Below are 27,316 nucleotides of genomic sequence, written 5' to 3' on the forward strand. Positions count from 1 at the left end.
CTAGGAGCTGGACTTAGGTGTGTGTGACTGTGAGGATATGTGTGTGGTTACGCAGGGCTAGAGGGGAGAAAATATTGTTAGGAAAGAAAGGACGAGGGAGAAGAGAAAAAGAGAGGCAGGGCAGTTTTCTCAAGGAGACAGGAAAATTAGAGGGAGGACAAATCTCTAAGTGCACAGTGTGGCTAGGCTTGACTTCAGCCCCTGGCTGAGAACAGGGTCACGAGGTTCAAACCAACATCATGGGTAGATTTCCAATTTCCAGTTAGGGATGTTAATCTTAGCAGCTCTCTGTCTTTTTTCTTTACTTTTTCTTTTCTTTTCTTTTCTTTTTTTTAACTTTATATTCCACCCCCAACTCAAAATGTAAAGTAAGGATTCTCAAGATAGGGAGATGTGATTAGAAGTTTAGTTTGTCACATCATGATATACTTTATCTAGGTACCAGTTTCCTTATCTGATATATGAAGGGATTGGATTAGTGAACACACACAGACACACACACATACACACACACACACACACACACACACACACACACACACACTCACACACACAGAGAGAGAGAGAGAGAGAGAGAGAGAGAGAGACAGACAGACACACAGAGAGAGAACAAGAGAGACAGAGAGAGAGGGAGAGGGAGAGGGGAGGGGGGGAGAGAGAGAGAGAGAGAGAGAGAGAGAGAGAGAGAGAGAGAGAGAGAGAGAGATCTGGACTCTCTTAGATTTGTTATTTAGGATCTTAAGTGCTAATGTGCTTAGGCATGACTGCAGGGTTTGGGGGAGCAATATCGCCTTTGCTGACTCCAATTTTCCACTGTAAAGTTAAAGACTAAAACAGTAATTATTTCCAAACTTCCAGGCTATGCCACCTACCCAGAAGAGTCTGTGTATGCCACAACAACCCTGAGCAGAGTCTTCAGAGGTGTGGGATTTATAGAGAACACAGGAGATAAGACAAATGTTCTACTGCCTTCTTTACACAGTTGTTTTGAATGTGAACTAAGAATGATGATGGCTCAGGACTCCCAAGATCTGGCCATTAGATTAAAATGCACATGCAGAAAACAATATATGAAGGTAGTCAGATTAAGTTAGTCACTTAATCTGTGTAATCTTCTCATTTGTGAATTTACACAATAGAGTGGCTAAAATATTATATTGATGTAAGTAATCCCTTTATTTCTGTGTTTTTTCTATGGTTCAAAAAATTGAATTATTGTAAAAATGTTTGTGTTGAAAGTGAATAAAGGTTCCCTACTATTTTGGTGCTAGGAAACTACAATTTGACTTTTGCGAATGGTTCAGTGGTATTTGGTATGATACCACTTCCATTTAATTAAATTACTCTGCTTTAATGTCCTTCTAGCTCCAGGGAATGAGAGGACAATGGTTGACCTATGAATGGTAGGTGACATTGTTCTCAGGCATATGAGTTTGTGTGTTTAGTAGTTTCAGTTCTAGGGTGGGAGCCCTGTGAGGAGGGGATGGATTACCCAGGACCAGGCAATGACTTTCTAGACATCTTAAAATGATCTTTCACTCCACACAGGTGACCTAACTACATTTCAGTCCCTGACCAGCTTCCTTAAACTCTAGTCCTATCCTGTTTCCTTCCTGATCTTCTTTCTAGGAGGCTTTATCTACCCTTTAAGTCTAACATTTGAAACAATCCATGGGTTTCTTTTCTCCGAATAGATTTCATTTATTAACTTATCCATGTGAATAGTTGCCTCTATTCTTTCTCTTAGTTGGTACTTGACCTCATGTCAGTTTCCACTCCTGCTCACTGTCTGTTGAGTCAAGCACCAATGCTTTGCTCATCTCTCTCATCCCAGCTTCCACTTTGTAACACAGGCCCTGCCAGCTCTCACCTATGTCAGGACAACAGTCTCTCACTGGTCTCTGAGTTGTCCTTTACCTAAACCTTCCTGACTGCGAGGGCAAGTCTCCCCAGGAGGCTCCCTTCTCACCTTACATGTGGAGAATCTCTGTTTCCCTTCCTGGTAAAATCCACGTGTCCTCATGGTTGGTGTAGATGTCTCACCTACTTCTTCCTTAAATAATTAAAATTCTTCACTGTCACCTGTAATCATTTGTTATTGTTTGAGTTGAGTGTTATTTACATTTTGTTTAAAAATCTTGTGTTCTATTGACCAGAATTAGTGTGCTTGGTAGAGTTGATAGGTGTGCCATACACAGTTGGGTAGTTGGTTGGCTTGTTTATATCAGCAGAAGCCATGCTTTGTCACAGTGGCCTCCACTACACTTCTGTTTCCTTCTGGTTCTGGTAAACCCTCTCTTGCGATCTAAGAGTCACAGCCTCGCTGCTACATGCCACAGGTGTTCCCTGTTCCCTTCAGAGAACCTGTGCCTTACAGAGTCTGAAAGGAAGCAAGTGGTCAGGGGGCTAGAAGTTGAAGGACAGCCTGGTCCCAAACAGGAGATAAGCTCAGAGAAAAGTTACAGTAACTTAATTGGCTCTGTGGTCAGGACAGAGTTCCCTACTAGGACAGCAATGACTCCTCCACAACTGGCTCATGAACTCCAGAGTGCAATATGGTCCAATGTAGGAAACCTTTTGTTGTTGTTGTTTTGTTTTTGGTCCCTACATAACATGTTATTAACACATTAAAAAAATCAGAATAAGGAAGCTGTAACTTCATTTTTCAAATGTAATAGAAATGTTGTGATGGGAATAAATGGAATCCACTAGGATTCCTGGAAGAAAAATCAGTTTCTAACTGTATGCACTATATCTTTCTAATATCTTCTTTAGCTTCCCAGGTGCATCCTACAATCTTGAGTCCCACTAGCCTATTATTTCACTATGATGCTTATGATATTAAAAGGAAAGGTAGGATATTATTAAATTAAACATGATTAAAACTGTAATTTTTAGTTAAGGATTTACCCATTAAAATATGGACTGAGAAATGACTTTTTGAGCTGACTGACGTCCCTTTTGTACAAGGGGCCAGACTGAAACAGAGGAGCTACAATGGATAACCACTACTTGTGAAATGGAAATTACTTATGAGAGACATTTTGTATTATAATATTGTCTGTAGGTCTCATCTGGGATTCACCTATAACCTTTAGGGAGTTTCTCAAATTGTGAGCAAATGCTGTGTGAAGTTATCCTCATTATCCTTGGAGAACATGTTCCAAGACCCCCAGTAGACACCTGAAACCTCAGATAGTACAAACTTTGTAAATGAATCTTTCCCATCTTCACCAAGCCTGCCAGGCACTGTAACTGCAACTTTTGCTGTTGGAGGTATAGCAGCAAACTAGCATGACTTTCCCTCAGTACCTCAGCATTTGATATTTTTTTCTTTCTTTATTAAGTGTAGAAGTTTCGCCGGAATCACTATTCTTACACTGGAAGTCAACACTGGTTGCTTGAACAAAAGCAGCAAGCTACCTTTGTCACTGATCTGATAACACAAGGAGCAACTGCATGACTAGCTGGTGGGGGTAGTGGTAGCACATGAACTGTAGAGCCACTGAGTAAAGGGATAACTCATCTTAGGCGAATAACATTAGATTCCACCACCCTACTCAGAATGATGCAAATTCAACATTTGTAATTGCTTATATCTAAACTTTCCCATTTAATATTTTGGGTTTGTAGTTGATGGTAGGTAACTGAGACTACAGAAAGTAAAGTCATCGACAAAGAAGAACTAGTTGGAAACATACTTACTTTGAATATGAGCACAAAATCAACTCAGTCTTGTTGAATGAACAAAGTTGTCTTTTTTTCCTGTTCATTCATGATTTAATACATCAGTCTTTATACCTACATAGGTAAAGTTACACATCAGCTTTTCAATTATAAAGTCATTTATTGCTTTTGTTTTCAGTAGCCTCTTCTATAAAATAAGGGGTTGGTTTTAGATCATCTTAAGTTCCTTCCAGCTGAGTAATTTTTGTGTATAGTACTAGAATGGTAGAGAAAATGAAATTTGTTTTGGTCCTGGCCTATTCCCATTCAATTTACCCTCAATTCAATGATAGTCTTCAGGCTCTCACTTGAAACTCCAATACCGGCTTCTGCATCAAGTCCAGCTTCAAGAGGATGTAGAACCAAGCACTGGAATTTTGTTAGAATTTGATACAGTGTGGCAGAGGGAATAGAACAATAGATCAAACTCTGTTGGAAGGCTCGAGCTCAAGTCTCAGAGGTCACTTTTTATCCTGAACCTTAGACTCTTTGAAATCCTTCCGCAGCTTCATGAATTCTAAGTCAATATGTTCCCTACATTGTACTTTATGCTTCGTATTCTTTGTAAATACAAGAGTGAGCTTAGCCGTGAGGTAGGTACGTAGGTAGGTAGGTGTGTGTGTGTGTGTGTGTGTGTGTGTGTGTGTGTGTGTGTGTGTTCGAAACCTTTTAAGGCCTGTTCTTTGATGTTAGGAGCTACACCTTAGAGATTGTTCTCTACAGCACCTGTACAGAAGCTGGCTTGCTTCCTAAATATAGTAACTGACCCACTTAGAACTGATGAGAAGGAAAAACGTTGCTTCTGTAAGCACCCAGTTCTCTTGGAAACACAAATAATTTTCAAACTTCCAGAAGCCGGTTCTACCACAAGTTTCATAGACTATCGGTGGGAAATCTGGCTCTCACAGCCTTGCCCATGGGCTGCAGATAAGTGCCTTCTCATCTCTGATCTTACTCTTCATGTTGCCTGTTGTCGAGCAGGAGTTGTGAGGGAAAGAGTTTTGAGGTTACTGCTTCCTGTCTCCACACCTTTAGCTCGTTTAGCTGCTAGGACAGGCTTTGAAAAGCAAAGCACTAAATTCATCATCAAAACAACCTGCCGATCAGCAGAGACACACCAGCCAAGACCATCTTTTTTTTTAGACATCTTTTACTGCAAATGCAGTTAGGAGGCTATCAATGTTTCTAGTAGGTATACCCTATAAACTACCCACAAGAAGGAAAATCAAATCAAGTATTTGCAGTGGGAAAGAAAGGTCATTCCTAGCATGATTTGGAAAACAGAACAACTTCAAACAGAAACTAGTATAGGAAAGCTGAATGCATCTCTTAGTTCCAGTGGTTCTCAATCTTCCTAAGGCCGTGATCCTTTAATGCAGTTCCTTAGGTTCTTGGGACTCCCACCATAAAATTATTTTCATTGCTACTTCATAACTATAATTCTGCTGCTGTTATGAATTGTAATGTAAATATCTGATATGCAGGATATCTGATATTCAATCCCAAATGGGTCTGGACCCACAGGTTGAGAACTGCTGTTCTAAACCTAGGAATGTCCTTGAATTTTATAGTATTCCCTTAAATTATTTGAAATACCACAGGTTCCCTGACAAACAAACAACAACAACAAAACAAAACACCAAAGTACATAGCCAAGATGACCACTGCCATTTGCTTTGATTTATCTGTATATTTGTACTCTACTGCCATAGAGTGAGGGGTGTGTCTTCTCACATATGCCCAGTTTTAAGGGAAATTTAAAGAAGCTAGAAGTATCATATGTTCCAGAAACCACAATGATCACACATTTAGGATAACTGTATGTCAATATCATTTAGGATAACTATAATCTTTCTCTAATACCAGGCATAAATTTATTTTACTTACTGTGTCTCCTGAGCAGATGTAGATTTTGAAGTCCTATCAAATAGCGCTTTTCATGTGGACTTTTTTGAATCACTGGAATAAATTACAGTGGGAACAAATCCTGGAAAGGGCATTAACATTAAAAAAGAGGTTTTATCAGCTTGAATTCTAAGCTAGGAAGCTGTTAGACACATATCAGCACAAAACAAGAAGCTACCTCAAATATAGCATCCCTCTTTAATCATCAGCAAATTTAAAAATTATCTGTTGACACAGAAGAGTAAATATCGACAGATAAATTGTCCATCTTTTCATAGTTGTTTTCAAACTCTTTCCCCCAAAATTCTGGCACAGTCAGAAAATAAGTATTTTCCCTTTCTTTGCTCAGTGGCTGGCTGTGTCACTACAATGGTGACATGTAACAGAAGTCTTGACATAGGGGCCGTTGAGTTTTTGGTGAGAACGTTCTCAATTTGTGACCGGAGGTCAAATGGGTTCAGAAGAAATCGGACAACCCCAACCACGCTGAGGCTTGAGCTCAGAGGCCTCATGATGGGAAGAAGAAAAAGCTACCTTCTAGTTTTTATATTACTGCTTGTGAAGAAAAACCGTTTCAGAGTATGACTGCTACCTCTTCCTTCTGTAAGTTTCCATCCTGCGTTGTGACCCCCCCAGCTCCCAGGCTGCAAACCTGTCTTCTTTGTAGCCCAGATGTTCAAACTTGACTTTGGCTTTGGATCTGTCTATTTTGGCAATGCAATGAAGTATAAATGAGTGAAGAAGAGGTGTGGGCAAAAAGAAAAACAGCTACTTGTTCCTTGGTATGTGTGGCTGAGGAAGTCACTTTAAACTCTTCCTTTTCTCTTTAACCACACCTAAATCACTGTCAAGTTGTGTAAGCGTTGGCCTGTAAACATTTCTCACTTCACCTCTGGCCCAGAAGACAGCTGAATCTAGCCTACTCTACACGCCTCCACTCTTGTGCGCTCCAAAGTACCACTTCCCTGTTTGCTAAAGTTACCTACATCAATAAAAAAGTTGGGCACATCTTTTAAGCCTTCGCTAGCTCTCCATCACTGGCAGGAGAGGGACCAGGGTCTCTGATGTGGTGAGCAGCGCTGGCTTTTCCAGTCTTGTCTTTCCTAACCCTTGGTCAGAAAGAATGGAGGTAGCTGTAATTCCCTCCAGAGTGTCACACTCATTCTCAATTCCTATTTTCTTGGCTGTTTTTTTCTTTTCTCCTCCTCATGTCACCAACTTACTTTTAGTCTCAACTTGCACACACTTACCTCATCCCCCCTCCTTAAGGACACATCTTATCTGGGCTAACTTTTTTACCTGATGAACATTTGTCAAGCAATGTGGAATCATTCTTTACCTCTCAGACCAACAGTCTTCATGTGTAGGGAATCTGTGATTGGTTCTTCAATTGCTCCAAGAATCTGCAGGTCACTGTCCACTATCTCAAAATTAGCTGTCTGTTTATACATTTTTCTTCCTTACTAGACTGTGAACTGCTCAAGGAATTCATGTTAGGAAATCAGTTTTCTGTGATGTGGAGTCTTGGGAAGATGCCACCTGCTGAATCAGAAAGGAATCACTAAATGAACATTGGAGTCTGGAAGCTGGAGCTTCTCCTTTCCCTTATAGCTCCTCCCTCTCAACTCCTATACAGATGTTCATAGTTAGTGTTGTTTACAAAAGTCCGTGTTGAGTGGAAAAACAAAATGTACTATATTTACACAATAGAATATTAGCTAGTCATCGAACAAAGTTCTGAAACTTTATTACAACATGGATGAAACTTGAAAATTGCTAAATGAAAGAAGCCAAATACAAAATAACACACACACTACGATTCCATTCATGTGAAATGTCTTGAATGGGCAAATAGAGATAAGGAGTAGGTAAGTGGTTGCCAGAGCCTGGAGAGAGAATGATGGGAAGTGATAGCTAATGAGCATGAAGTTTGCTTTTCATGTAATGAAAATATTTTACAAACAGATGCAGGATACTCACAACTTCCAGAGTAGTACTCTTTAAAAGGAGAACTTTATGGTGTGGGAATTACACTTCTGTGAGGTTATTTCAAACCCCAGTATCAACACTAACCCCATCTTAATTTATACTAAATATATCAGAATTTCTGGAAGTAAGAGGTATGGATGTGGGTTTTCTTTTAAGGTTCTTGATGTATATAATTGCTGATAATTATATAGAAGACAAAAACAGAGATTTAATTCTGTGTAGCTACCTTCTACTCAAAACAACAAACAATCAAATAACAAAAACCACAAAACAACAACAACAACAAAACAACCCACCTGTGTCCATGAATTCAATCCCAGGTTAAATGACAAATTTTTTTTAACAACTTCAGATTCTAGCTGGCCTTTGGTACAAATAACTTTTTAAAAATTATAAATGGGGTTGAAGAGATTGCTCAGCTGTTAAGGCTAGGCTCACAACCCCAAAATCATAAATGGGCAATTATTAGCATGCCCCCCCAGAAAGAATTTATTTTGTTTGTATTAAATGTCTTTCACAGACAAATAGCAATTTGTTTACTTCTAAAATATTGAGGTTATGTTTCAGAAAAAGGTTGCAGGGTCTTTGATCTGTGAGGTTGATTCTCCATGCTTAAGCGGTCAGATATTTATATGGTGTGGCATTTGGTTTCAGTTCTGATTTTATTCACCATTTCTTCAATGACTGTAGATTAACCATTCATATTTCTAGACCTCATTCAGTCATTCCCCCCACCCCCCAAGGATATATAGGCATGGTGACCCACGCTGTTAATTACAGCTCTCAGGAGGCAGAGTTAAGAGAGTTTGTGATTTCTAGGCTAGTCTGATCTACATAGTGAGTTCTAAGTCAGCCAAGGCTACAGAGTGAGACCCTGTTTTTTTTTGTTTTTGCTTTTTTGTTTTGTTTGTTTGCTTGCTTCTTTAGAAAAAGAATGCAGAGCTAAAGACATGGTAGGCACCTGTTGCCAAGCCTGATCCCTAGGTAGAATGAGAGAACCAGCTCCTGCAAGTTGCCCTTTGATCTCCACTTATACTGTCACACACACACACACACTGTAATAATTTCTTTTTTTTTTAAAGGAATATATTTTTGTGTTCTGGGGACTATATTTTGTGAAATCAGGATGCAGTGGGAAATGATATCAATGTGGTCTCCTCCCTAAAGGAGTTGATAATGTGGTTTCACTTTGCTTTTGAAGTGAGAAATTGAATTAGATGATATCCAGATCATTGATTGTTTATTGCATAAAGATAGAACTCTTCTTGATTTAAGAGAACAAACATGCAAGTTTCTTGAGAGGCTGTTCTCTGAACCTTCTATGGAAGAGAAATTAAAGCCAACACTTGAGCTACAGATTTCCTCACCTCTTTATCCTACTCCTGGTTTGGTCAATAAGCAAAGCCAAATGTTTTGAAATTTTTAAATCCCTTTGTAGAAACCTGTCACATAATTGAAAGCAAATTCATCTGGGCACCAGTGTCAGGCTTTCAGGCTGCTTCCAAGCATATCACTTAATCAGGAAGTCAACCTAAGGCCTGATTAACATTTTAGGAATCTCAATTTGATTCAAAAATTCCTAGTGCATAGCTGTGGTGCTCAGTGCTGACAGAAGGTCACATTTTGCCTTCCAGGTGGAAACACGTTCCATTTTCCCATTCAAAAGAGGAGGCCAACATTATTGAAATATAAACTTTAAAACTTTTGATATAGTTATCCCTCCAAGAAGAGCTATTATATCTTTATCTACCAAGAGACTAACTTTGTTGGAGATCTGTTCAGTTGGCTAATTAATTTCTTTTGATTTCAGGACAACAGAATTACTATTCTTATATCCTAACTAAATTTTCCTCCCTCAGAAAACAAGATTTTGGTGAAGCAGTCACCCATGCTTGTGGTGGATAACAATGACGTCACCCTCAGCTGCAGGTATTCTCACAACCTCCTCTCAAAGGAGTTCCGGGCATCCCTGTACAAGGGAGTGAACAGTGATGTGGAAGTCTGTGTTGTGAATGTGAATTTCTCCTATCAGCTTCAGTTTCACTCAAACGTGGGCTTCAACTGTGATGGGAATCTGGACAATGAAACAGTGACATTCTACCTCCGGAATCTGCATGTTAACCAAACAGATATTTACTTCTGCAGAATTGAGGTCATGTATCCTCCTCCTTACCTAGACAATGAGAAGAGCAATGGAACTATTATTCACGTGAAAGGTAACATGCAACTGTACTTGTGTTTGACAATGCTGAAGTCGAGGTTGGGGTAAGTGGAGAGGCTGGAACACTCACCAATGATCTGAGACTCAAAGATAAATCATGCCTAAACCTGTTTTCATTTTACTTTAGAAATGATGCCAGCTCATATTTTGAATGCCTGTACCTTTCCTCACTGACACGTGGAAGAGTGAGGGAAGAAGTTACAGTCAATGGGAATAGACCCTATAAGACTATTCTTGATTCAAGTAGGTTGTGTCAGGAAAAAGTTTGTCATTAAAATACGAGTTGATTGTTTTTTTATTTTTATGCCTTTTGGCTAAGATCAAGTATAAAATTGAACATAGAGTCCTCTCAAATGAAGCATAGCCTGGTGGATGAGAACTCAGGAAGAATGGGTTGGACATCAAAGTAATTCTCTTTTTCAATGATTCTTGTTATTACTCCATTAACTTTCCATTTTTCAAAACATAGAAAGGATGCTGAAATAGATATTTAGGGGACATGAAATTTGTGATCTTGGGTAAGTTACCCAACTTTTTTTTTTCCCCCGAGACAGGGTTTCTCTGTATTGCTTTGGAGCCTGTCCTGGATCTTGCTCTGTAGACCAGGCTGGCTTCGAACTCACAGAGATCCACCTGCCTCTGCCTCCCGAGCGCTGGGATTAAAGGCGTGTGCCACCAACTCTGGGCAGTTACCAACTTTTTAATAGTCCCAAACTCAATGTGATTAAGTAGTAGTCATGAATCAGTAACAATAAGTGTAGTACTGTGTTTATGTTGAGATTAAGTTCTGTCTAAACATTGGGAAGAAAAATAATAGGATTTTCAAACTCAGGATTTTGTTATTGGCATTAACATATAAAACAGAGAGGTCAGATAGATTTTTGTGTCTATGCCTCTATTACAGCTTTTCCTTCCCGAAGAGAGTGATAAATAAGAAAACATATGCTCCATTTTATATTCAGTTCCAGCACAATTGTAATGGATGCATTTCCTTTTATGCCAAAACAAAGCTGTCCTTGAGAAAAATCAAGTACTTAACAAGGAAAGAATTATTATCTTAATATGGCAGAGTAACTTTTGTGTTCTGGTAAAGAGAGTGGCAATTTATGTGAGAATTCAGATTTCTAATATCAATAATGCTCAGACAAAAATATTTTGATTGGATTAAGTCAAAAGATAAAAAGACATGCTATTTTGGAAGCCAAAAACAAACCATTTCTTCCATATAAATGATATGTTACTTAGGCTAGTATTTTGTGTGTGTGTGTGTGTACACATGTACACATTTGGAAGAACTGGAAAAGACACCCATGATTCTGTACTCAGCAGCTTCCAACCTCTGCTTTTTTTGTATATTATAAACCTAAGTAGGTAAACTGAAAACTTGTTGCCCTCAACTTCGAGCTTCTGACTTAATCGATGTAGCTTGAGAAAGGAGAACTAGATAATGTTTTCAGATCTTGTCAGAAAATTCTAATGTGAAGCCAGGATTAAAACTTCATGGACTAGAAACTTATTGGTATTTTTTCATTTATATATTTTTATTACAACTTAATTATAAAGAACTTGCAAATAGAAAATGTCATGCATCGAAAATAATCAGACCCAAAGTCTATACATTTCATTGAGCTATAAAGTATTCTTTCTAGCTATAATTTTCTATAGTTTCAATAGAGCTGAATGTTTTTTTCCATTCCCCTTTTGATACCAAAGATATAATATGACTCATTCCGCATCAGATAAGCTGTTGGAGTTGGAGCCAGATAGTTATCTATTTTAATTTTTCCAGGCTAGTTTTCTGACTGCCATGTTAAGCTGGTGATTGATTTTTCTTAGGGTTTGAAAACATTTTATATCATTTTACTTATTTCAAAGATAGAGTTTAGTGTCTAGATCAGTTAGCTTCTGGTTGGGGTAAGGAGATGGGGTCAAGTGAAAGTCATCGAAAGTCACCATTTTGAATTATACAATATTCAACAAGATCCAGTGATGGCAATGCCACCAGTGTCCCACTGTAAAGCAATGGTTTTCAGCCTCAATCTTGTATGCTGACAAGACTTCGATCAGTGGTGGGTTTGAATAAGTCCCAAAGAGCAAGACTAGATCATCTAAGCTGGTAATGTTTTGCATAATTTGGTACTTTCAAATTCTTTTCTTACGTTCAGGACAGAAATGTATTCAACTGCTGTTGCTGTATCCTTTAAGCTACTCTGTTATGTTTTTCAGAGAAACATCTTTGTCCTGATCAGGAAACTCCTAAGCTGTTGTGGGTACTGATCGGAGGTGCTGGAGTCCTGTTTCTTTATGGCTTGGTAGTGACAGTGGCTCTTTGTATTATCTGGGTAAGAGGAGCAGCATTGCTTTTATGTAACTTCTCTGCACACTTACTCTGACTATATTAAGAATCTGGGCTGCATCTTTCGTACTGCAATGTTGAAATAGGTGATTTTTTTTTGTTTGTTTGTTTGTTTGTTCAACCTCATGTGAAGTAATGATCTGGTGTGAATTCTAGAAGGCACTAAGTGGCCAGGAAAAATTAGAAACTAAATGGGGGGGATTAGGGTGGGAAATTAGAGGCAGTTAACTTTCTTATCCTTGTTTTTGCAACATTTAAATGCATAATAATTGCATTTAAAGCATATAGATGCATACATATTGTATAAAAATCTAAGCCCCATCAGGAAACTAGGCAACTGAAGCCAATGAACAGCTTTGGCTCAGGGTCAAAAATCAAGAGACAGTAGGCTGCTGGAAATGTGTATTCAAACCAGAAGAAAACAGGTCTGTTTATGTCAGTTCTATTTTCTGTCTCTTCTGAAGCAGTTGTATTGTGTGAGGCCAGGTATGGTGCTGCCATTATGAAAGCATAAAGGGAGGGAGACTGTTGGGAGATCTCCCACTGAACAGAACTTACCAGCCTCTGGGGATGATTCTGCAATAAGCTTAGTATACATATTTTCACCTTTCTCAATGCTAAGTTTTTGATCCAAGCTTGAACACTTTTTGTTTGTTTGTTTGATTGATTTTTCTGAGACAACGTCTCACTAGTGGCCCAGGTTGGCCTGGAACTTGCTATACAATTGAGACGGGCCTTGACTCATAGTGATCCTCCTGTCTCAGCCTTTCAAGTGCTGGAATTACAGGTGTGTGCTACCCCGTCTGGCTTCTGAACACATTTAAAATTTTACTTTGTGCGATGAGTGTTTTGCCTGTGTTTATGTCTGTGCAGCATTTGCATGTCTGGTGTCTAGGGAAGCCAAAAGAGGGCATCAGATTTCTTGAAATAGGAGTTGCACATATTTGTGAGCCGCCATGTGGGTGTTGGGAATTGAAACTGGGTCCTCTGAAAGAGAGGCCACCCTCTTTTGAACACATTTTGATGAATACATTCACTGTTAAGAAGGGACCACCATAGCAAGGATCATTTTCTTAGAAACCTCTTTGCGCACAAGAAACAGAACAGCTCGTGAACTGATTTCACATGCTTCTGAATTTTTTCCACAAGTTGGGTGAATATGTAAATAAGTAATTTCTTCAATGAGAAATGTATGCTGTGTGCAAGGGGAAAAGAGCATTTCTCTTGTTATTCTCACCCATTTGCTAGTAAGTGGGTGCTTATTGGATTACCAAATAGGTCACCCTCATGGAAACCAAATAAAGACCTAACTAAGCCTGCTTGAAATATGATACCCATTCCAAGGCACAATCTATATATTTCACTAAGCAATGCACAGTCAGGGACTTCTGGAAGTCAGGCTGTGTGATGTCATCTTACTTTTACTATATAGTGTTGGTATGGGGACAGGGCAGCCTCAGTTTTGAAGTTTTATCATCCAGCCTTAGATTTAAATTGTTTATTTTCTTATCCAAAATTGCCTCTCTGCTATTCCCCACATATTCCTATAGTTCACAAGACCGTAGGGAGCAGGTAGATGTTTGTCAGGCTACCTTTTGACTAATCTATAACTTCTACACAGAAGGGAAGATAGTGTTTGCTTTTTCCTGGGAATTCTATCATCTTTTGTATCTGCCTAACTTGGCTTCTACAAGTTGTCCAATGATGATATGGTGACAGGAAGTTTTATCATAGGAAAATAGTGCCCAAGTTCTACCTCTGGTACTAGTTAAGAGCTTTCTTTCTTTTGGACTTTGGAGTGTACATTCTTGCTATCTTGCTGCTCTATGGTGGTTGCTGGTTTTCTTGCTTGCTATGTGGCTTCCCAAGTCTGTGAGAAGTTCAGTTTCCTAATCTAAAGGCCAGGTGCAGTGGCCTTGTGGGAACTCTTCCAGGAAAGGGACTTCCTTGTCATATGTTGACCTAGGTCAAAGGAGCTTACTAGCTTCGAGGGAAGTAGTTTTGGAAACTGCTTTAGCTTTCAATGGTCCCACAGAAACCACTTTAAAACTTATGGTAAATATGCATTAGGAAGCCAGCTTCTGAAATTAGACAGTAATTTGCCAAGTGACTGGAATCACCTAAAATGATAAAAACAGCTTCTCACTTTCAATGAGTTAAAACAATTCACCTTTCAAAACAGGCATCAGAGATGTTCTGAGCTTTTCTTTGGCAGCCCCATAATTCCTGGTAAGATTCATCTTTGCCTTGAGAGAGCTGTTTTTGGCTTATCTCACAAGGTCACTGTGACTTGGACAGTCTTAGTGCTTGATGTGTCTTGTCATCTATGGCTTTTGGGAGTCAAACCAAATCATCTAACAAAAATATCACTTATTTGGACCTCAAACCCAGGTCTTTGTACTCTGACCAAATGTAGCACATAAAAATAATTTACTTTTCACAGAACAATATAACAGTTTTACCTTGGGCTCATCTTTTCCTCTTTCTGCTTTTGACCAATAAGGAACTTGGTGAGTGAGGCATCTAGGGCTTAATCACTTTCTGGAATCCTATTTTTGGCTGGTCAGCAGTGTGCCTTGGTAGAAGTCAACTGTTTTCCAGATCTTTCTGAGAACCTGTGACGTGCTACTAGGCTGTGTGGGTTCCTAGGAACAGCTAGAGATTCTGTATCTGTGCTTGACCTGCTGTTGGCATTTGAGTACAGAAAACACTTCTCAGGCTGCCTCAATTCTTTATTCACTCAGATGAGCTGTTAAACTGCTTCCCTTTGTGAGCTTAGAGGAGGGTTTTGTTTGTTTGTTTTGTTTTTAATGTGTTCATTGCCAATGTGGTTCACAATGAGTGGATAATGTGTGTTTAGGTAACATCTGCCTTGGAATCTACTCCATTCTTGACCATTTAAGTACATTGTTTTTGTATGCCCTTGTCTCGGAAACAAGTTGGTAAGGCAGAGATAGGAAGAAGGGCAAAAGTAGAGTGGCCCCGATGTCACAAGTGATACAGATACATAGACACGGGAGGTGGGAACTCTATGCATACATAGATACATATTGTGGGTGTACATGAGCACTGTGGGTTCTGGATTGGATTCGCAGCCATTTATATCTCATTAGTTTAGAGTCAGGGTGATGCAAGCTAAACCCTCTATCTGATAATGGCATTGGGGTAAGCATGGGAGCTGATTGTAACAGCAGATTTTCTTTATCTTTGTGTGTAATTTGGAGAACCTCAGAGTCATGACACCTTTTTAAAAATTATTATTGAGGCCTTTCTTTAAGTTATAGTTTCACAGGCAAGGATTAGCATTTGGGGGCTGGAAGGGTAACCCTAAATGTTAGCATCAGTGCTGAAAATGCCTACCTGGGCAGCATCAGTAGCATTCTTTCCTTACCCGAAGCCTCTGGGTGTAGAAAGGAGGCCAAGACTATAATAACTCTCATTTATCTATTCAGGAAAGGTTGTTACTCATGCCCAGTGTATTGGGCCTATGTGCTTAGAAATAGCATTGTCTTTTTATAGTAGAGAATCCCTAATAGAATTTCATAATAGACAATCCACATGGCTTTCTCCTTTTGACAGCTTTGAGTCTTTTGTCAAAATGAAAACATTACCATCACATTGATCAGCAATGATGCTCCTAATCCCCAGTCAAAAACTTGGTCAAAATTCAAAGTGTTATCTCTAGCTCTAGGTTCAGTGTCATTCCTATTTCTCTGCTCCTGGTAGAGTTTCATCTAGATGTTGCTAAGCCTGGGGAACAGTGGTGGGTGACATTATTGCCTTGTAGAAATATGTACATATAGGGAATAGGAATGTAGTATTCAGAACCAGAACTGGAAACCCTTATTTATTTGGCCTCTACTGACATAAATTTATAATTATTATTTCAGATCCTGAGAGAACTGAAAGGATTTTTTGTTAATTATGGAAAAGCAATTTACTTAATGAATGATTAAAGTGGGAATACTTAACTTATCCAAAAAAGGAAGGGCTTTCAAATAGGTTTAAATATCAATGGCGAATATGTTCTTAAATATGCTCTTGAGCTTTGAATTAGATGAAAATGTTCAGAGTAATGGACCCATTTCTATAAAACAGCTTCCTGTCGATTTTTAGTAGACTGGTATCCAGTCTTGGCTTAGTCATTATCACAGTCCAAAGCATATACACAATACTGTGTCTCAGGGTCATTTGGCAGCTGATGTTCTGAATAACTAACCCCAAAGTCTTAGGACCCCTCACATAATATCTTCTTTAAGTCCTTCCATATTGACTTTTTTTGTCCCCCTGCAGAAAAATAGCAAAAGGAACAGACTCCTTCAGAGTGACTACATGAACATGACACCGAGGAGACTTGGGCCCACGCGCAAGCATTACCAGCCCTACGCTCCTGCAAGAGACTTTGCAGCCTACAGCCCCTGACAGGGACCCCTATCCAGAAGCCAGCCGGCTGGTGACCCTCTACCTGCTCAACACCACTGCTCTGGATAGGAAAGGACAATCTCATTTTCAGCCGGCCACTTGGGACCTCTACTGGGCCACCTTTGTTAATTGTTTCAGAGCATCTTGATCTGACATCACGATCATCTTGAGACTCTGGAATGAATTTAAAGAAACTTCCATGGCAGGTTAAATTCTGCATGCCTTGACCCATACTCATGCTTAGTATATTTATTGACTTGACTGAGAAATTGGAACAGAGAAAACAAAAAGTGAGAGGATTCATTCGGCCTTGGAAGTCAATTTTCAGGATATCTCCGGTTCCTTTCTCACTTACTGGCACATTTCAGTCATGTGAAGTGTGATAGCTAAAGATGTTTCAGATGGAGTAGAAGGGCTAGAGAAGCCTTCTCTTTGGCTAAGTTTGTGTTTAGGGTGGGGATCGGTTAGAGTTACAAAGTTTGGTACTTGGTATTTAGGTTGGGGATTGGTTAGAGTTACAAAGTTTAGTACTTACATATTTGAAAAGGATTAAAACACTGTTTCCCACTCATGAAATGAGCCACTTAGTTCCTGTTTAGTGTTTTCTTGTTAGTTTAGAAAGCTGTGGACATGTTTTTAATGAATTCTGACCATTTTAAATCACTTTGACCCGTGGAATGCCCCCAAAGCACCCTCAGGGCTTGCTTTCCTCATTCTCTTCTTGGGAATTCAGTATTATTTATAGTCACAACATGATTTCAGAACTAAATAGCATCCCACACCAGGAAGAATGTGAGAGGAAATAAGATATATATATATATATATATATATATATATATATATATATGTATGTATATGTATATATAATCTGAATGCTATGAGTGATTACTTGTTTAGTAGCTTGTTATAGGCAAATCATTTAAGTTTCAACTTCCCACAGTTGGTTTCCTTGTTGTCCTTGTGGGTATCTGCAGTGGAATACTGAAATTGCATCTACATAGCACTAGTCATGATACCGTGAAAAAAAAGGGTGTTAGCATTGAGTAGGTTACCAAGATGAGTTCCCGGGAGCTTACTCTGAAGAAGGGGATGAGATAACTCTTGCCATGTACTAAAGAGGTGGATATTTTCCAGACAACATCCTAGGGAGTCCAAGTGTAAGTTCCTTTAGACTCTAAGGTTTAGAGGGACTGTATTTGAGCTAGGGCTCAGAGCTTTAGGATTTTGTGAGCTCAGCTGTGTTGTACCCCGTGGATTCACTGGCATGAAAAATCATTTTGGAGTGTGTCTTTAGGGACAACATCAAAGTTCTCAAGAGAATCTGCAAGGCCTGATACTGGATTGAACGTAGACTTTTTTTTTCTTCCAGTTTGGGCCAACTGGAATAGATCTGGGGACCTTAAAGAATGAGTTTACAGCCATCTTTGCCATTTGTCTAGTGCTTTGAACTATTCAGAGGTTTTAGAGGCAGGTAGACCTGGCATTACTAGTTGAATGGCCATAGGCACATTACTGTTCATCTAAGGCTATGATTCCTCAACTGTAGAATGAACATAACGAAACTTGCGGTGATTCCCCCTGCCTCTGCCTTCCAAGTGCTGGGATTACAGGAGTGTGCAATCATGCCCAGTTTGTAACAAATCTGAACTCATGAGGATCTCTCAGCTTCAGTAATTTTCTAACCAATTTCAATAGTTTATCTTGCAATCAAACATAAGGCATTTCCCCCTACTGTTGTTTTTGTGTATAAAGAGGTCTTTAAACTTTTTTTTAAATATGAGAAAGAGGAAGGGATAGGAATCTTTTAATTCTAGACAGACAATATCATTCTCTGATAGATTTTTTTTTTTGAAATTGGCTTCCACTCCGTGCCTTTAATTAAATCAGTGAAGGCCAAGATCAGCCCAACTTGTGTGATGAAAGATGGCTGACCCTGGCACTCGTGATTGCAGCCAGCCTTTTGACATGAAGAGTTCCTGAATCGCAGTTATAAAATTACATTTGAAAAATGACATCACTGGAGAGTTTTAGAAAGGGCAATAGCAAATAACAAACACTTTTTTTTTCAAATGGAAATATTTGATCTTTGGTAATCAATAACTTTATTTTCTAACTGGAAAAGGAGGGTTACTGAAGATGAATCACACCTGAGATTTTTTCATACCTATTTTGAACAGAACCAATGCATAGGAGAGACAGGTGTTTCACTATTGGTATGAACCAACAAATGCTTTAAAAACACTGGTTTGGAGTAATGCTTTTGCCCTTTCAGATGTAGTGTGTATGAAGAAAACTGTGTCACTTGCTGCTATTATTGTAAGAGTCTTGGAGTTAAAGGTGTGCCTGTAAGTTTTAATTGTGAGCACACCTATTTGGGACTGAGCATGCCAATTTAAAGAGACCCAGTGTACCTTATATCTGCATCCAATGATAAAATTACTACACTAACATGTGCTTGTTTTTAAACTTGTGCTTTAATGTTGTCCCCAGGATGGGTAGGCAATGAATCTGGAGATATTTTGCTATTTGAAAGAGTGTATCATAAATCTTTTTACATCTCTGTATTCTCTCTCTCTCTCTCTCTCTCTCCCTCTCTCTCAGGTGTATGCCTCCCCATCCCCTGACTCTGTCTCTATTTTTCTCTCTAGATTTTTAAACATTGGTTTCTCTTGGAAGAAATACAACTAGTGGTTTATTTGCTTGGCTTCAGTACAGTTTATCAATAGGCCAATGTTTCCCATCCTTGAAATGTCAGGCTGACTTGATCCATGTGTTCTGTCTGATATGTCTGCCACGGGAGAGCTATAGCTCGACTGAGCCTTCCATCATTTAGTTCTTCAGTCATTTAGTCAACTAACTGAGCCACTAATCTCATTGGCTATTTTAATAGGCATACTGATGGTCAAATGGATGTCTGATCCCTCCCCCTAGTCTCTGTACTGCCATGTGGGAACTACAGTGGACTTGTATTCTCTCCTGGAAATGTTAAGTTCAACTACTCGAGATGGACCTGAAACCACAATACTCACTTCCATTTAGCCACCATGAACCCCAGGTCAAACACAATGACATGGATTCTTTCAGGACTTAGATGAGTGAGTTTGTGCTATCTACAAGGCCAGCTGAAGCTTAAATCTCTCTTGAACTGATATGTTTATGCAAATATCAAAAGCTTGTTCCCCTATCAGGGACTTTACACATACTATTTTCTCTGTCTAGAATGTTATTCCCTATATATCTACTTGGTTTGCTCTTACTTCCTTGGCACATTGGCTTAAATGTTACTCTTAACTGTGGTTAATTACCTTTGTAACGTGTCTTTTCACCTTGTTTATTTTCTCTATAACATGTTACCATCTCTTATACTAGATGTTTTCCTTATTTATTGGTTTATTGTTTTGTTTTTCTAATCTAGACTGGATCTGCATAGGGAAAGAACACCATTTGCTTTTTTCTTCTGTATTCACAGTGCCTAGAATAATGTGTAGCATACAATAAGTATTTATTGGCTGAATAAATGGATTTCACATGGGCTTATGAATTGATGGTGAGTCTAACTGACCTAGGCACACTCTGAGGAGGAAAGAATCTCTTCTGTCTTCCACTTCTTATTATAGGCACAAGAGGTAAAGCATACACAAAGAAATCTGGCAGAAGGACATCTAATTTATATAAGTTCATTTACAGTTTACAAATTTTTGTGCAATCTGAAAAATAAATACAGTTAGAAGCATTCTTAAAAGTTATTATAAACAAACCTATTAGGAGTAAGTTGATTTTCCATTTAAAGCTCCCAAATTCTCTCTTTATAGTTTGTTGATAATGTTTTATTTTATTTTGTGTTTATTTTTGGATACCTTTTATTTATTTGTTAATGGGGCTGGGGAGATGGCTCAGTGGTTAAGAGCATGAGGTGCTTTTCCAGAGGCCCTGAGTTTTATTCCCAGCAAGTATATCTGATATGCTCTTCTGGCCTCCATGGACATTAGGAACTCTCATGGTGCAGCTGACCATACATGTAGACAAAACATCCATACACACAAAATAAATAAATAAAAACTTATTTGTTGACAATTCTATGCATGTATATGATGTGTCTTGATAATACCCATACTAACTCCTCACCACCATGCCCCCTGGATAGTCCCCAGTGCATCCCCCTCTCATTTTCATGTCCTCCCCTTTTTCATTCTTTTCTTTTTGATAGCCCACTGAATCCAGTTAGCTGCCACTTGCTGGAATTCTTGCCAGTCTTGTTGTGTCTTGTGCATGGTTTCTGTCAGTTTGAGTTCAATGGGTATGCCTCGTCTAGAACATTTCACAGCACCCCTCTACTCTCTCTGGCTTTTACATTCTTTTAGTTCCCTCTTCTATGATGTTCCCTGCGCTTTGGGGGAAAGGTTGATATAAATGTCCCCCATTTGGGTTTGAATATTCAATATTCTCTTGTTCTCACCAATGGGACCAGTTATGAATCTCTGCATTGCTACCCAGTGCAGAAAAGAGGCTGAGAGTAGCACTAATCTATGGGTAAAAATGGAAATATTCAGAAGGCAGTCTAACGCGTCCATTCAGAAAAATAATAGTAGTAGTTTCCATATTATGACCTATGACCTATCAGCCACGAGCCATGAGCCATGGACTTTTGGCTAGGTTTACTGTATCAGTCCTCAATTCCCTCCTATGGAGTAGGACTCAAATCTTATCAGAAAAGTATCTGGTTGCTCGGTAACCTTTGTGCCACTATTGCATCTGTGGGCCCATCTTGTCTGGCAGGTTGATATTGTAGCCTTCAGGGTCCAGGTCTAGGTAAGACTGTTTATATGCCCTTCCCACCCCACAGTAGTCTGAATACCTCCTCTCAGCACTATGAAAGTTAGCCAGCCAGAAAGAAGTTCTCAGTGCAGTTCTAGCTTGATTTCTCTGCCCTGTAATCAAAGCATGTTGTATTTTCAGCAATAGAGCTTTACCATGTGGTTAAGGTGGGCAACTTAAAGCCTGTGTTACTTTGTGGACCTCTGTAGGCTCCTTGACTAATACTTTGTAGGAACAGATCCCATGCCTGGCACTGAGATTTCTCATTTAAAACCCATGTGTTCTGTGGCAAGCATTTTGTCAATGTAAACCTATCTTTAGCTTATGATTTCTAAAAATATGACTTTTGTAATTAAAAAATTCACCCCACAGCTGAATGGCCACTCTTCTATGGAGTTATTTTATCCCAATGAAGTCTATAATAAATGCCTAATGTTTAGCTCTGATCCTAAAAGATCTCACAATAGTAAGGACAGAAAAATGTCAATTTCTTCACCTGTCATATTCATGGCATAACTAGGTGCTTGAAAGGCTTGCAGCAGCTTCAGCTCAAGAGAACAATGAACAAATAAAACTTGGAACAAGCTGGAAATGTATATCAAACCAGTACTTAACACACAGGTCCACAGAGAGGAGGTCTTAGAGGGAGGAAGAGAATCATGTGTGTGGAGCAGGCTCTTGATTCATAAACACAAAAGGTTGTTTGGCTTCAAGCTTTACTTTGAAGATGACCTGGAGTAAAAAAAGGTATATTAATTAATTCACCTCTAAACACACTCTTTCTTTTGTTGCAACCAGACTTATTAAACTTAGTAAATGTAGGAAAGCATGGAAAAGGTGAGCTCGCATGCCTGCTACTATTCAAGAAAGACTGGAATGAGCTAGCCTCAAAGATGTTTCAACAGGGAAATCAGATCAACTGGAAAGGTACCAGATTGATATATGTGAAAAATTCAACTACTACAAAAATTGCAGTAAGGATGTCTTTATTGTACTAATGAAAACTGTAGAACCCATTTCTGTTTAAAAAAAAAAAAAAAGAAAAGTTCAAGTACCTTCAAACTCCTCTTCAAGGTGGAACACAATGCAGATTTCATGACATCACCAGTCAGCCCCCTCTGCCATGCCTAAACCACACAATTGTACAAATTTACAATCAACAACAACCCCAAGTGCACTTTTTTCCTTTGTTGGGGATTGAGTGCAGGGCTTCAAGTAGGCAAGTACACAGCCAACTGAGCTGCATCCCCACCCCAGATCAATTTCCTTTTATAGTGGGGACAGAAATGTGTGTATACATCTCTGTGTACTTGTGTGTGTGTGTGTGTGTGTGTGTGTGTGTGTGTGTGTGTGTATGTGTGTGTGTGTATATGTGTGTGTGTATGTGTGTGTGTGTGTGTGTTTGTATGTGTGTGTGTGTTTGTGTGTGTGTGTGTGTATAAGCGCACGTGTGTACATCTACTTGCTGATGTTGGATATCTTCCTCTATGATTCTGCACTTTATGTTTTGAGACAGACTCTCACTCCGTCTGGAACTCATACCAGTGGGTTCCAGTAAGTCCCTGCCTCCACCTTCCCAACCCTAGTATGACAGGTAATCACTAGACCCTGACTCTTTATGTGAGTCCTCTGGTTACAAACTTAGGTCCTTGTGCTTGTGCAGGAGGTCCCTCACTGACTGAGCTATATCCCTAGACCCACATTTCTATTTAAGCAGTATCTTTCATCTTCTCTCACTGTATCTGGAACACGGATAATGGATAGGTAAGACAAATGGAAGACACTTCTGGATTCATTGCAATAGAGATCTGACCACCACAGTATGAAGCAGCACACAGGGATCATCTCAGAAACTTGCTGGGAGTGTGCTTCTCCTAGGCTCTGTGAGTTCTCCATTGAGGCTCCATTGACATGCTGGCAGTGGTACTTGGGAGCTTGATTCTTCAGGAGCACACTTCCCCATCCATCTGGCATCCTGAAAGGAAGGATTTTGTTTTTGTTTGTTTTTTGATTTGTTTTAAGATTCCCAGGCTTCTGGCTCTTAAAACTCCTGATTTCTGTCCAGAGCAGGATGCAGAACACTCTCTTAAGTGCCTTTTGCTCATTTCAGGGTTGACATCAGACAACTTGTGTTGAAAGTTGGGGGGAGGCAAGAATATGCCAGATCTCATGAGCTGACCTCATTCTTAGGGCCAAATAAAAGATCAGAATCCGTGCTTCACACAGGCCATGCCTTTTTCATTTGCCCATTTAAACTCCATGAAAGGATTCAGTGGGATACAAACTCAAGGGGACAAAAAGTTGTAGAAAGGGCAGCTTGCATTTCATTTGTACTTCATTATGCAAAGGTATCTCAATGACAGATAATCTCCTTTGTCTCCAAAGGGCAAACTGTGAGCTGGGTGGAAATGTCAGTTGAGACAGAAGAGCAGCAAACAGCTTTGTTTTCCTATAGTTGTGGTTTTACGTGGTGATGGTGACACATGAAGATGAAAATGTACAGCATGAACTCCAGTTATTATCTGAGTGAGCATCTCTGCCAAAGCTGAAGGAGATGTGTGGGTGTCACCTGCAAGCAGAGAGAGAGAGAGAGAGAGAGAGAGAGGGAGAGAGAGAGAGAGAGAAGAGGGGGGAGAAAGGGAGAGAGAGGGTGCATTAAGTGGATTTGAATTAGCATTGTCGAAGTTAACCAGAGTCATAAAGACATTTTTTATTTTCAATCTCTGTGCACATACTGAGCATTTTTGATATGTTGGCTTCCAAAGTGGGGATTTTTGCTAACTTCTGGGAACCAGTGATGTATGTTACACAAAGTAGACTAACTGGAGGTTAGTCATGGGGATGCACTTTCATTCCCAATAGTGTGCAACTCATGTTTCATTTGCTTTATGCTTCTCTCTCCTATTTTCCTCTTCATTCATTCATTCATTCATTCATTCATTCAACAACTTTTTTTTTTTTTGATGCAAACTGCACGAGGCTTTATTGTAGTTGGTTAACAAGCTAACCCCATGTTAGCTCGGGCCTTCCCTCCATCCACCATGGCGGATGGCTAGGAAAGACCCATTCAACAACTATTTAAGGACGGACTTCCCAGTTCTGAAAAGGGAGCTGGGTCAAGGAGACATGACAGAGAGTAACACTGTTTTTGTTTTTGTTGTTAATATCTGCATGTATAAAATGTACTTTTATAATCCTTCACCTCCCACTCCTCTACTCTGCTCCCTATGGCAGCTGCCTTGTCTTAACTGTAGGACTTAGATCCTGTGTATATACTTGTTAGCCTTTGCTTTCTTGGTTTCCTTGAAATTTATTTCTCTGAGATGTTGTTGCTTAATATTTCTAACATTTTCATGTGCTTGGACTAGGAATTGATTTTTTTTTTTTTTGTAAAGGGACAGGTAGTACGTATATTAAGATTGGTGATTGCACAGTTTCTTGTAGCTACTTTAGTCTGTCACTGTAGTATAAAAATAGACATAAATAAGCAGAGTTAGCTACATTCCAGCAAACCTTTATTTGTGGATATTGATAGTTGATTTTCATATAATTTTCTTGTCAGATATTATGATTCCCTTAATTCTTCCACCCTCATTCTAGCCATATGCACACGTAAAATCCTCTGTTAAGCTCATGGACTGTACAAAGTCAGACAGCAGCTAGACTTGGCCTGTGGGCTGCAGTTTGGTGGCCTCTGAGACAGAGCCAAGCTGACATTTTTAAGCTTCGAGCTTATCTCTGAATGTCAGCCACCATCTAGAAAGGGACTGGTCTGGAATCATGTAAAGACCTTTGGGAGTGGTGAGTGCCCAAGTGACTGTTTTGAAAGAAGGAGAAACTTCACCTAAGGGAAAGCTGCCCTGGGGAGAGGAAACAGGAAGTTAAAGGTAAAGGGAAGGAGAATGTTTCTCAAGATGAAAGAGACCTCTGGAAATGAGTGCTAAAAGCCTAAACATTCTGGAAATTATTGTTACATTTCCTTTGCTCTTTTCCCTCTTGTCTAACCATCAAATCCTTGTAATCGCCAAGGAAATAAAGTAAATTTTTATTCACAGTCAGCTGGGGGAAGAATATGGCCTGTGTCCAAAGTAATGAAAAAGATTGATGGCTCTGCAAATCCTTCCACATGGAGCACACTCCACTCCAGTGTGGAGTGGGTGGGGTGGGGAGCAGAAGCAGCTGCCTCAGGACTGGCCTCCCACTCCTTTCCATGGCTTTTTCAATCTAAATTTAGCTACTATTTATAGGTGACAGGAGTAGCACCCCCACCCAACTCCCCCACCCCCAAATCTAAACTAAGTCTTAGCATTTTACAGGTAACTGGGAAAATCAGTTTTACACAGATCAAAAAGGCACTGGCCTGACCTCTGCCATCCCTTATCACTACCCCACCCTTTCTGTCTACAGCTGCTGGTTACACCCAAGGTACAAATAGTTCTTTCTGGAAACAGTGTAGCCTATGGGGGCATTTGAGCCACACACCCATTCATACCATCTGGACATTTTAAAAATAGGGTCAAATGTAAGATTCAGCTTCCTTTGTGCAGCCAGGAATAGGAAATTGCCACCAAAAGGTCAGAAGCATAAGCTTTATTATGCCAACAGTCTAAAATATCAAGCCTGGACGTGCCTCTGTCAGAATAGAATGGCGTATTCCTGGCTTTGCACACTCATTCAAGTTAAAGTCTGGGTGAACAGCCTCAGGAACTCCAAGACTTTTCCTACGTCAAGTATAGGGTTATTATATATAATATTCACTCGGTTCCCTGCACAAGGGCCTCTAGAGAAGGAACAAGAAAGACTGAGATCTGTTCAGGCCCCTCTTAGGAAGCTATGAAAGGAGTGCTTATTTATCCTCAATGCCTTATCTGGGCCTAGTGAGCTCTTTCTGCCATTTGGTTACTGAGCTGTACAGAGTGAGGCACACTCTCATCCTCAAATGGAAATGACCTAGGATGAAAACCATTGAAAACAAAACAGAAAAGGAGGGTTCTGGTGACTATAAACACTTCCCTCCTGGGTTTGTTTGTTTTTTGTTTTTTGTTTTTTTAAATCTTCTCAGCCCCTCAATTCGGCTCTTCCATGGGTTGTTTCTTGTCACCCTCTGGTGAGGTTAGAAACACAAGAATAGACTTCCTAGTTTAGATTTTGGGGAAAATAAGAGTTATTGTGTCCTGTAGAATATCAAGTTTGGGGTTAATTCTTGGGTTGGCCCTTGAATCTTATTGTTCACAATAAGGTTTTTTTTTTTCCACAATGGCAGATCTCTATTTTTTTCTTACTTGTATATGAAAGGATTAGACAAAGTGACTTCTGTGCCTTATACTTTTCATGTTCCATATTGCAACTGTTTTATTATTTTCATATTATGACTCATATACACACATATATTTTTGAGATCTGTCAGTTGGGTTTATTTGAAAAAGACTATAATTTCTTGTACATACTACACTCCCTAATTAAAAATTGAGTCACTTTTTCTTTAAGAAATAGTCAATTATTTGTGGATTTAGACTAGAAATATTTGTGACATTTGTGGGTTTTCTGGTATGGACTTAATTTAAAAATGACCTTCACATAATAGCATGAAAAACTGTTTCATTTTTTTAAAAGTTCAACATTTAGCTACTTGATAGTACAATCCTAGTGATTACTGAATTCTTCACAGTTGATTATGTCTTAGTGTAATACATAGGTGCTCAAAACTTCTTAACTGTGAACAAACAGTTAAAAACAAACAGGGATATAAACAAATAGACTACCTTTCATTTGAAAATACACATAAGCTGTTTTGTACTTTGGTAAATTAGATAAACTAGGTATTATGAAAAGTCTTGGGAAATTTGTAAACTACTAATAAAATTTACAATTTCTTAAATTAT

The 27,316-nt window shown here is 39.2% G+C and overlaps 1 protein-coding gene across 1 annotated transcript in view; it reads left to right on the forward strand.

Moving 5' to 3' along the window:
- Positions 1-20,698, forward strand: part of Cd28 (CD28 molecule) — a gene marked incomplete at its 5' end in the record, with an annotated part of 114,771 nt that extends 94,073 nt beyond the window's left edge. Inside the window, 3 exons of the mRNA XM_035440977.1 lie at positions 9,480-9,836; positions 12,068-12,183; positions 16,491-20,698. Coding sequence (XP_035296868.1) covers positions 9,480-9,836; positions 12,068-12,183; positions 16,491-16,619 — 602 coding nt within the window. The remainder of the gene's footprint in view (positions 1-9,479; positions 9,837-12,067; positions 12,184-16,490) is intronic.
- Between the last annotated feature and the right edge of the window lie 6,618 nt (positions 20,699-27,316).

This window comes from Cricetulus griseus, chromosome 2 (genome assembly GCF_003668045.3).
Source record: "Cricetulus griseus strain 17A/GY chromosome 2, alternate assembly CriGri-PICRH-1.0, whole genome shotgun sequence".
Taxonomy (NCBI): domain Eukaryota; kingdom Metazoa; phylum Chordata; class Mammalia; order Rodentia; family Cricetidae; genus Cricetulus; species Cricetulus griseus.